This window comes from Lagenorhynchus albirostris, chromosome 4 (assembly GCF_949774975.1).
Source record: "Lagenorhynchus albirostris chromosome 4, mLagAlb1.1, whole genome shotgun sequence".
Lineage (NCBI taxonomy): Eukaryota > Metazoa > Chordata > Mammalia > Artiodactyla > Delphinidae > Lagenorhynchus > Lagenorhynchus albirostris.
The window spans coordinates 48,724,425-48,736,420 of record NC_083098.1 but is presented as its reverse complement, the minus strand read 5'-3'; the positions used below and the strand labels follow the sequence as shown (position 1 = coordinate 48,736,420).

General features: G+C 39.8%; 1 protein-coding gene across 1 annotated transcript; it reads left to right on the top strand.

Annotated features, from left to right (window-relative positions):
• Positions 1-529: 529 nt before the first annotated feature.
• On the top strand, positions 530-2,159 carry CXCL6 (C-X-C motif chemokine ligand 6). Its single transcript, XM_060147227.1, has 4 exons — positions 530-728; positions 889-1,021; positions 1,134-1,217; positions 1,591-2,159. Exons 1-4 carry the CDS (start codon positions 530-532, stop codon positions 1,607-1,609), a joined length of 435 nt encoding a protein of 144 aa, XP_060003210.1. The 3' UTR covers positions 1,610-2,159.
• Positions 2,160-11,996: the final 9,837 nt, after the last annotated feature.

The following is an 11,996-nucleotide window of genomic DNA, read 5'->3' as shown; positions in this document are numbered from 1 at the left end:
ACCAGAGAATTATAAACTAATTTGAAGAACCTAGAATGGTCTGCCTGCAAGCAGGAGTGTAAGGTCTTGCAGTTTGGCACAGTTTTAATCATGGCTTACATTTCCTGAATAATAATAGTAATAAGAATTAGAAAGGAATTTCAGAAATCTTTCTAAAGTCAAACCTCCGGGCTACTTTGTTCCCAGTCTTCCTGTTTAGATGGAGACGACGGGCATCTCTGAGAAGATTCTGTGCCCCAGGAGAAGCTGGCTTTCGCTAGCCCAGGCTGGCCCCGAGGATGAAGTCTCCGCAGGACTGCTTCTCACTTCCAGCGGGAGCAGCGCAGAACTCCATCCACCGCGGGGCGAGCTGACTCGTCCATCGCGGAATGGGTGCAGTCGGCGGCTCCCAGCCGCCCTCCCCAAACCCCACTGACTAACCCCGCTCCACTCGGCCCCCTTTACCCCGCCCCGCCTCAGTCCGGGGGATTTCCCAGGCATCCCAAAGATTGAATTTCCTGCCGGGAGGGAGAGAGTGCAGATATAAGGGATGCGGAGGACCCGAAGAAGTCACGGTGCTCTAGAGCTTCAAATCCCACCCCTTCTCCCTCCTGAACCCCTCTCGCTGAGTCTCTTCGCCACTATGAGACTCCTATCCAGCCACGCCGCCCGCATCCCCGGCCCTTCGGGCTCACTGTGCTTGCTGCTCGCGCTGCTGCTGCTGACGCCGCCAGGGCCCCTCGCCAGCGGTGAGAGCTCACAGCCAGCCGGACGCACCGGGCAGGCGGAGTGGCCCCGCCTGCCAGGCGGCCGCGACGCCCTGGGCGTGGGGAAATGTCCAGGTCGGACTGGCTGGGGAAGAGATCTCCCAGCAACCTGCCCATAACCGTGTCTCTCTTTCTACCCCAGCGGGTCCTGTCGCGGTCATAGTGAGAGAGCTGCGTTGCATGTGCTTAACCACCACACCGGGGATTCATCCCAAAATGGTCAGTAATCTGAAGGTGATCGCCCCAGGACCGCAGTGCTCCAAGGTGGAAGTGGTGTAAGTCCTCCTGCGCGGCGCTGTCCACTGTGACCTTGGCAAGAGGGATGTCTCCCCAGCCCTGACTTCAGCCCCCGCAGCTCATGGGCGCATCCTCCTTTTCTCTCTGCAGAGCCACCTTGAAGAACAAAAAGGAAGTCTGTCTGGACCCAGAAGCTCCTCTGATCAAGAAGGTCATCCAGAAAATGTTGGACAGGTACCTGTCACCTTGATCTTTTTGATTTCTGAATGTCTCTTGGAGTGCGGACTTCTCAAAGTCCTTATTCTCCGCGTGGGATTTGGCAACCACATTCCAGACCACGCTTAGAAAAAAAAAAAGGATGTTCGGGAGAAGGGGCGAAAGTTGTTCTAGAATGTCCTGGGAAAACCCTTATCACAAATGTCATGTGTAATTGCCTAGGAGGTTACACAGAACTCACCGCTGAGATGTATTTGTTGTTGTTGTTGTTACTAGAGATCTTGAGCCCACCCTTTGCTTTTTATTGATCCTCAACTGTGTTTTGAAAACAAGTTGGGGTAGACAGGTGTGTGGAAATTTGGTTATACTGATGTCATTCTTTTCCCAACAGTGGAAACAAGAAAAATTAAGAGAAAGGACTGTGCATTGGAAAAATTGCCCAGTTCTTCAGCAGAAGAGTTTTCTGGGGATCTCTGGACCCAGTGAAGACAAGAAGCAAGGGCTAATTTTCTCCAGTGAGTTAGGTTTCTGTATGAATTCCCCACTATAAGAGAGAGATGAGAGGAGGGAAACTATGTTTGTCCCTGCAGCTTTCTGCTCAGTTTATGGCGTGTTTAGCGTAGTATTTCCTGCTCCTTATTTGCTGTTATTTTATCTGCTATGCTACTGAAATCTTTGGCAATTAACTAAATTGTGAATCAGGAATCATTGGTTGTTAATCTTTCAAGGTGACTATTGTATTTCTACAATGTAGTTCTTATAGTGCTATGGAAAAAGCTGTGTCTTTAATGTGTGAATGATATTTCATTAGAATGCTGTATACGGAGATAAACTGTTATTCTCACCCTTTCATGAAATAGGAACTACTTTAGTATTGTTTCTTGAGGAATATGTTAGAGAATTTTCTTACTCTTGACCCTGGTTAGCTAGTTAAGTTACATTGCATTAGAAATCTGGATATATTATATAGTTATCTGTGTGGAATATATTTCCTTATTTAGAATTCCTAAATGTATGAGTTCTAAGGACTAATATATTCTTTTCCTATACATTTAGATATTTGATGTCTTCCTAGTATGGCATAATGTCATGACTTACTCATTAAACTTTTGATTTTTATGGTATTTATTATCCAGTTTATTAGGAGTATTATATCTATAGTATTATATTTCTAAGTATATGTTTTGGATTGATGAAGAAGCTAGGAACTAGGTAAATTCCTTATTTCTAGTTTTTATAAAAATACATCCTTTTAGTTTCTTAAAAGTAAAGACACATTGTAAAGCAATTATACTCCAATAAAGATGTTTAAAAAAAGAAAGAGTAAAGGCAAACTTAACAATGATTTATACTTTGAAAGTTCTGAAAACATATTTGAGCTCTTTGAATATAAACTCATCATGCAGTTAAAAAAAAAAAATGCACTGCCCTGCTAAGATTTGCAGATGCTTATACTGTATCTTTTAAAGGTTTTGACCATTTTGTTACAAAGAATTACATATGGATCACATTTACTATGTTAAAATTGCACTTGTTAAATGTGGTCTCAATGGTTTATGGTACTTCCTTTGTTCTCTGGGAAAAACAATAAAAGATTTTAAAAATTTACTGAAGTTCTTTCTTGTACGCGGGCCTCTCACTGTTGTGGCCTCTCCGTTGCGGAGCACAGGCTCCGGATGCGCAGGCTCAGCGGCCATGGCTCACGGGCCCAGCCGCTCCGCGGCATGTGGGATCTTCCCGGACCGGGGCACGAACCGGTGTCCCCTGCACCGGCAGGCGGACTCTCAACCACTGCACCACCAGGGAAGCCCAAGTTCTTTCTTCTTTATTGTACTGTTACAAAAATGTCATTCCTCTTTAATTCTACATTATTGTAAAAATTAACCAGTCTCCTCTTTGGCTAGCAGAGAGGACCCTCATTTCCCAATGTCCTTGCATTAGTTCAACCTATTTCCAAGCTCACTCTCCTTCCAGTTCCTCATTCACAGCACCAACAATGTCTGGGTTCTTTAGAAAACACAAATAGATAAGCCTTCCTTACCTTAAATCTTTTACTGCTGCCTGTTTCCTAGACATGAAATACAAGTTACAAAGTATGACAAATTAAGTTCTGTTTCATGACTCCTGATTATTACTTCAACTGCATTTTCCCCTAGCATCTTTGCAGTCAAGAATTCAGTTCCCTTACAGGGCAAGTTCTTTCCAGGTCCAGGCCTTTGCATTTGGTAGGGCCTCTACCGGGAAGGCCCTTCCCATTTTCCGTCTATAGGAGGAAGCTTATTCATCCTTCAGAGCTCAGTTCAATCAACACCTCCCTCATGAAGTTTTCCTTGGCATTCCCAGCAGAACTCGTGGTTTCCATTTTGATGTTCCCATAGTATCTTCTAAATATCTGAATTTATGTGAATAGCCAACATTGCATTACTTTTACTTGCTTATAAGGGTTTTTACCCTGCTCTACTTAGAGTTCTCCCAGAGCATCTGCCATATTTCGTTCATCTCCGCATCCCCAATACCTGATACAGATTAACTTTAATGAATTAATAAATTTTCCTGAAACTCAGGTTGTCAGATAGTGCCCTAAAATCAGTCACCTGGCTCATGGTAGGTGCTGAATAAAGTTTAATTCCTTTACCCTCTTTTCTCTTTCTTGCCTACAAGCAATCCAACAAGAGCTTTGGTATGTGCAGTCCCTTCAGCCTATAACACTGACCCCTCACTTTCACCTGACTAACTCCCGTCCTTCCTTCAAGGCCAGTTTACATGTCACTCATGGCCTCTCTGACCCTTCCCCCCACTAGATTAAAGTCCCTTTTATATCCTGTCATAGAATTTTGTTCTTTCCCTTCACAGCATTTTGTCACCAACATGACTGTAGAGCCTATAGAGACTATGTACATGTGGTCATTTATTTAGTGTCTGTTCCACCTTCACTGTAAGCTCCATGAGGGCAGGGCTATGTTTATGATGTTCACCTCAGTTCCTAGGACAGTCCTAGCACATAGTATGTGCTTTAAAAGATAAGTGATCTAAACAATTCCCACTGTCTCTCTGGTATTAAAATACCAATTTCATGGGAATAGCTCATTCTGAGGAAGAGCAAGAAAACAAAAGGAAAGAGACTAATCCAATTAGTATACATACATGCATCCCCCAATTGGATTAATTGTTATATATGCTTATATTAACATGTATTTGTATTTATTAATATATGCTAATATATTATTAACATATCTATATCTAACCTAAGCTATTCTATATCTTTTCATCTCTTTCCATATATATCAAATATCAATTAGATTAATAAATGTTCTATTATTACACATTAATATATCTACGTAATAGAGAGAGAATGTATGTGTGAGAGAAACAGAGATACAAAGATATGAAAAAACCTAGAGTAGATTCAAAGAGATGAGTTTGCTGACAATTTTTTCAACAATATAAAAAATCATAAAATACCTCAAATTAAAAAAAAAATTTTAAACTTCTATGGTACTTTATTGCTCTCTCAAATAGCATTTTTTCCCTTTGAACCCATAAGTTATACACTAATCCTAAAAAAACAAACCAGTTACTATAAATGTTTGAATTATAAATTTCAGTGTTTTAAACAATCCCTGATTTATTGTATGAGCCCCAAAATACTCATTGAGTAAGTGCCTGATAATAACAAATGAAAGCGTATTAAATGCCTTTGGGATGGACAAAACATGTGAAGAAATAAACATTACTGATTACTTCTTTATCATAATTCAAAATGTCTGTTTTTCCCAGAAGCAAGATTAGTAAGTTTAGTTTGTTTATAGATCATAGAATAAGACCTTATTGTAATATTCTTGAAATCATATTTGTCATGCTCGTGTCATAATTGGCTGTTCTACAAATAAAATAGATCACAGTATATTACCAAAGTATAACCTATACAAGAACCTCACTGACAGCTACTACTCACCAATCCTGCTGTTACTATTGATCCTGCGAGTAGCAAACTCAAAGACTAACATATCCGAGGGAAATTAATCTAATGAACATCTTCTAAGGATATACCTTCTATTTTCCTCCTCTAAATTCCTAAATACTATATTCACTCTGTTATCCCTCTGAAATTCATTCTCATATATGAAATCACTGGGAATTGAACAAACGCTCAGCTAAAATTTACTCTATGCTTCTCCCCCAATTCAAACAATTTTCAATGTGCAATCGATGCCCTTCATTCTACCAGACTTTCTTGTTTGCCTCCGGGTGTGACACATTTACATAATCCTTCAGTTCCTGAAGATATGACAGGATCTATGATAAAATATGACTAGTGGCTTTGTTTTTCTATCATAGTTTTAATCCTTGCATGAGGAAAAGAGTTGCTGTGGGTAATTCTCAGGTTGTTCATAACTTCAAAAGTCCTTCCTGGATGTTACAAATTGAGAAATTTACCAGACAGAGGAAGAGCCTGGGGATTTCGATTTGCCTCCCTGACTACTAAGAACCATCAGTGCACATGATTCTGATTTTGGCTGATGGTCCTCAGTGGCTTTTAGTCAGCAAAATTAATATTATATTCCCGACAAAGATTGTTCATACTTCAAATACGTAAAGTGAAATAATGACATAGCAAGACATAGAGTTTAGGTGTAAAACTTTGTTTCCACCAAGTCTAGAGTCCAATTTCTTAAATATTGAGAAATTGCAAGAACATCCCCTGCCCTCTGAAAAATCCGTGTTCTTAATGGATGTGTTTCCACTACCACATAAAAGTGTGATGATTATTTCGGACCCACCTCTTGGGTTGAACAAAGAGAAAAATAGTTGATTTGATTCACTTCCAGCAAGAGAGGCCAGTGATAGTTCTTTGTAGTTTGTGGTGAAGTGCGAGTCAAAGCAGTTGCATTTCAAGTCTAGTTTTGAGTATTTTTAGCTACGTGACTTTGGCAATTTATTTAGCCTCTCCATCCCTCAGTTTTCTCATCTGTAAGAGCAGTACAATAATATCTATCTCTCAGGCGATAAAGACTAACCTGGAACAAAGTAGTTTCTTGATAAATGTTAGTTCCTTTCTCAAGCCTCCTAATTCAAGCTCCTCTTTAAATGAGAAAACTGAGGGTTCAATCATTTGAGCACCCTTAATTTTTCTCATATGTATTACCATTCTTTATACCTATGTGTGAATGATTAATTTTTAGTGCTTCTAAGAAATCTTTTTTTTTCCACCAGTCTTTTTCAGGAAGCTTCTGGAAACAATGCATTCATATTCTCTATATATTTTCTGTCAGTTATGTGGCAACAATATAAAGATGTATGATGTATTTCCCTTCTTATAAACATTAATCCATCAAATATCGGTATGTCAGACATTTATTGGTAATCTTGTTTCATACTGGACCTCGTGCAGGATCCTTATGATACGGCGATTACAAAGATGAGAAGCTTTCAACCTAAGGTAAGGTCTTTTGGCAGCAAATACACTCAAAGTTTTCTCTGACAAAGCTTTTCTTGAAAGCTGAATGAAAAGGAACTAGATATTTTGAGAGAGAGAGGGAGACAGCAATAGTGTCTTAGGTGGCATTGCCTAGAATCAAACTCTGAGAGGAGATTTGCATGCAGGAAATTTGAGGAATGCTCTAAAAATTAACATCTGTCAGGAAGTAAGCAAGCAGCAGTGGGCAAAGGAAGAGCTGCTGTGTGACAGAAGATTCGGGTGGCCCTGTGAGAAGCTCTGGAGCTGGCCTGGCTTTGCAGAGTTATTCTGAATTTTGGCAAGGAGGCAGACCTCTGAATCTGCCCATTGACCAGCCATTAGATGTGGGCTACCCCTGGGGAGTGGGCATAGCTTTGGGTGAGACAGCGCCCTCAGGCGGTGAGCTATGCCCAGGGGGGACGTTTGTTCTGCGTGATCTGCTGCCATCTTTCCCAGCAAAGGAAGAAAGCTGTGGTGCACCCTCCAGAGGATCCTGAAAGGGCATCCTGGAGGTGCATCATGGTTTCTGGGGCTGGGGAGGGGCGAGGAGGGGAGGAGAGGGACAGAGCAGGAGGAGGAGAAGAAAGGAAACGGGATGGGAAGGGAGGAGGGAGGAAGGCTCTTGTCTTTCATTGTCTTTTTCTCTCTTTCCTACTCTCCTCTTCCTTCTCTCTCTCTCTTTCTCTCTCTCCTGCTCCCTTCCTTCCTCCTTCTTCATTTATTCATGACAAATGTAACGATACTACTCAAAAGAGGAGGACGAACAGGAGGACCAAGGTGTCCCAGCAAAAATCTCAGCCAGTAGCCAGCACGAAACACCTCCCACGTGAAAGAGGCCAGTTTGGACTTTTCAGCCATTCCAGTTGCCCTCTGACCACACCAACTCAAGTGAGCTCAGGCAAGATGAGAACAGAAGAACCCCTCATTAGCACACAGAGTTATCAGAAATTACAAACCTTTGCCGTAAGCCACTAAGTTTGGAGATGGCTTGTTATGCAGTAAAAGAGGATCAGAAAAGGATGGTCAGGCATCTGATGTTCAACAAATAGTAACAATCAATATAATTAAAATAAAAATCCTCAGGCTTGCACAACTTTGCATTGTTCCTGTATAACAGCACCCAGGAAGATATTTCCCCATCAGCTCTTTCACCTTCCCCCCTCTCCCTCCACTCCCCACACCATGCCTCACCCCTGGATAAGATACAGCCTCAATTATATTAGTGCCAGAGTATTTGAGGTCTGGATCATTCTTGGGCACTCAGAGTTATACAGAAGACATATTAGATTTCAGCACTTATAGGAAAGCTTTTGTTGGCTAGTATTTCAATTTATTGATTAAAGCGCTTTAACAAACTGACCCTCCATTTTATCATCTCTAGGATCTTCTGTACCCATTGGGTTTTTTTGTTGTTGTTTTAACATCTTTATTGGAGTATAATGGCTTTACAATGGTGTGTTAGTTTCTGCTTTATAACAAAGTGAATCAGTTATACATATACATATATCCCCAAATCCTCTCCCTCTTGCATCTCCCTCCCACCCTCCCTCTCCTAACCCTCTAGGTGGTCACAAAGCACCGAGCTGATCTCCCTGTGCTACGCGGCTGCTTCCCACTAGCTATCTGTTTTACATTTGGTAGTGTATATATGTCCATGCCACTCTCTCGTTGCATCAGCTTACCCTTCCCCCTTCCCGTGTCCTCAAGCCCATTCTCTACATCTGTATCTTTATTCCTGTCCTGCCCCTAGTGTACCGGTTGTTTTATTACTAATTTGTAGGCAGTGGCTTATCCCCTTCATATTTAGGAGATGTCAGTTCAAAACATTCTAATTAATGCAGAATTAATATATGTTTTAATTTTAAAGGCTAATGTTCCTCCAGTGTCTCTAGATATTTTCTTTTGAAATAGCTAACAGATAAGTTCTGTTCTGAGTCTTAGAAAACTTGCTAGTTTCCTGAATGACACTGCTATTTATAAGACAATGACTTAAAGGAAAAAGAGATAAAGTAACTTACCACAAAAAAAAAACCCAGGGTGACAAAGAGTCATAAAAAGCTGTCAAGTTATTTTTAAACCCAAGAGCCTCTGACACTAATTTTCTAGCATTCTCTGAAGTAATAACTTTGCATAAAGTAACTTCTTTTGCTTGAATAACTGATTTTAAAATATTTTTTACCCATTTCTGTATAGTCAGGTTATTCAAGTCAGTATTATGTTTCTCTTCATGGAAAGCCAAGAAAATCATGCATGTGACAGTAATAGCAGTTAGCAATAGTAGTAGTAGTAATAGCAAATTAGTATTTATATCCCATTGCTTTGCACAAATATTTGAGATCTCACTTTTAAAAAAGAAGTAGTTAAATGACTAAGTCACACAGCAAAGAGACTTTGTAATGCCTGGCACATAGTAGATACTTAATACATATTGAAGAAATGAAAACTAGCAAAACGTTATTTACCTCACACGCTAATAGGCTTGTGAAATTTTAGTGACTCAAGAAATGTGTTAATACTTCCTCACAAACCTTGCTGTCGATGTGTCTTTTGTGACAAAATACACTTGTTGATTAAGACAATGAGTTGATGATCCTGTGCTACATGCTTACCTCTTTCCTGGTATCAACTAAGTCAAGTAACATCATTAGCTCAGAAAACTTCCATATAGTTTCCCCAAAAGGATTAGGAACTTTTGACTAATCTTAGTAAGTGAACCAGGAAGGAAATGTGGATAGTGTTTGTATGGGGGTCGGGGAGAGGGAAGCGTACATTGAAACTCACAGATATAGTAAACAGTACGTGTTGCAGAGAGGAGAGGTGGGATGGACAGAAAAAGAATGATACGATGAATAATGCCAAAAAACTTTATATCTTGCTGTGGAAATGGTTTTGAGCTTATGGTTGAATACAAACATATCTGATTTGTGAATCAGCAATAGTTTAATCACAATAATGGGGAAAGGCTATACCATCATCACTCAGGAAGAACCAGAAAGAAGTTTGCTCTCCTGATTCTATTTCCTGTTGAAATTCTTTCTATAATTCACTTCACATGGTCACTCTTAGAAGGATACTAAGTTTTTTCAGCTTAAGATTTTCCTTAAGCTTACCTACTAGACTATGAATTTTGGGGTTGGGAGAGGTGGAAAATCAGGTTAATTTAATATGTTCTACTGCTAGACTGTAAGTTATAAGAAGAAAACAAATGGGCTGGAGAAAAATATGGAATACATTGTAAAACAGGAAATAAGAACTTCAGTAGGCATAGTCAGTAACTGCTAAACAACAGGAGAAATTGGCTTAAAATTTTTTACAAGTTAGAAATCATTTACTGCAGTCATTCTTTTGATAAAAAGTAATCTTATACATTTAATATTTTAAGAGTTTCTTCTAAAATTTTGAAGGTATAAATAAATAAGAAAAAAAGAAAATGGGAAGTTTGAATATTGTGTAAGATTTGGACATAGTTGTAAGAGGAAGACAACCTGTGTCTGGGGCCTCATCCTTTTTGCCCAGCCTTCCAAAGCACCTTTTTATACCACAGGTACTTTGGGCCATGTGAAGTCTAATTTGAGAATTGTGACTGATTAGAAATGAAAACGAAACTTTCCTTTAGTGATACATATTCACTGATTTATTCACTAACACTGTTTAGCTAAGACCTGCTGTATATTGTGTTACCTTACACATTATAGGATACATGAGGTCTTCAAAGAAACCTTGGACATGTCTCTGTATTCAAAAGTGTACAGAGGGGGGTTCTGTGCCCATGAGTCTAGACGTTCAGATTGTCTAACCATTGTACTACTTGTGCATTTCAGTTAACATTGCTGTGCATTAAAGAATAAACAGGTCCTAATGCCCAAAATATATTAAAAGTAGAGGTAGTAAAATAATCCCTTTATAAATGCTCTTTTATTGTTTTTTAGGAAGGGCTGTGTCTTCTGGGAGTGTCTATGTTAATCCACTTCTTAGAGCTAGATGTAGTCCTGTACTTAGTCGTTGAAATGCTGGTGGAAGGGTAAGAGGAAGGGTGAAAGGAAGGGCTCTTGGCTAATATCTCCATGTCTAGAAGACAGTTTTAGGTTATAACCATAGGCTATATGTGCAGTTTTGTAAAGTACCTATGTTTATTGTGGACAAGGTTCATTCTTTACTTTGCAACATCTAAGATTTTTAGATGATCAGAGGTGACGATGTAGGATAAAAAGTAGAGCTAGTGGGCTTCCCCAGTGGCGCAGTGGTTGAGAGTCCACCTGCCGATGCAGGGTACATGGGTTCGTGCCCCGGTCCGGGAAGATCCCACACGCCACGGAGCGGCTAGGCCCGTGAGCCATGGCCGCTGAACCTGCGCGTCCGGAGCCTGTGCTCCGCAACAGAAGAGGCCACAACAGTGAGAGGTCCGCATACCGCAAAAAAAAAAAAAAAAATAGAGCTAGTGAATTAACCAATTTGTAAATATCTTTGTTATAATTGATTTTTTAAAAAAGCAGCACCTTGGTTATGGAATGGTTAAACTGTCTCAGAAATATACGTCAGGACTCTTTCATTAGGTTGGCAGAAGAGGGGCAGAAGGAAGTATAAAGGGAGGGATGTATGTGGATGTGTTCATATTTATATTTTGATGATAACCATTGATGCATGTGCATCTCTTGGCTGTGCTATAGGAATATATTGTTAAGTGAGTCAATGGAAACATACCTTCTTGCTAATACTTTGTTTAGATCAGATAATGAATCCTCTTAGAAGCATTATGCTTTGTGTACTCTGTTGTGTTATGTCTCATTTTGAATTTAACATTAAGGGAATGTAGTATTTTAATCATAAGTCTGCCAATATCTGTCTAAAGGCCTGTTGCCATTTTTGTCTTTTATGAAATTTTTATTGCCAAGAAAGGCAGGATTATATTTTTTTCCTTCCAGATTGACTTGCTGTAGTGTATTCTTGGTTATAAAAATACTCATATAGCTGTGGGACTTTGAAATGGTAAATGTTCGTGATGTGGGAAAAAGCATGATACATAACTGTAAAATCTGAATTACATAAATTCAGATACATGGATGCTTAGTTGTGTAGATACACAAATGAGATTTAGAAGGATGCATCAAACAGTAAACTGCTTGTGATTATGGACGACTGATTTTTGCTTCTTGTGTTTTTCGGTTTCCTATTATGCACATGTTAACTTTTAAGAAATAAACGTTATTTTAAAAACCTTAAAAAAAAAGTGTACAGTCCTGTTGAGGAAGCAGGTCTCATAGATGGGGCAGAGATCCAGACAATAGCATATGCAAGCCAGTATGTGATGTGCAGGTCTATCTCTGCATAGCTGCAGGGCT

Coding starts and splice junctions, on each gene's coding strand:
- CXCL6 (XM_060147227.1), top strand. CDS start 530: ATGCGGAGGACCCGAAGAAGTCACGGTGCTCTAGAGCTTCAAATCCCA. Junction 729..888: donor GCCAGGGCCCCTCGCCAGCG/GTGAGAGCTCAC, acceptor TTTCTACCCCAG/CGGGTCCTGTCGCGGTCATA. Junction 1,022..1,133: donor TGCTCCAAGGTGGAAGTGGT/GTAAGTCCTCCT, acceptor TTCTCTCTGCAG/AGCCACCTTGAAGAACAAAA.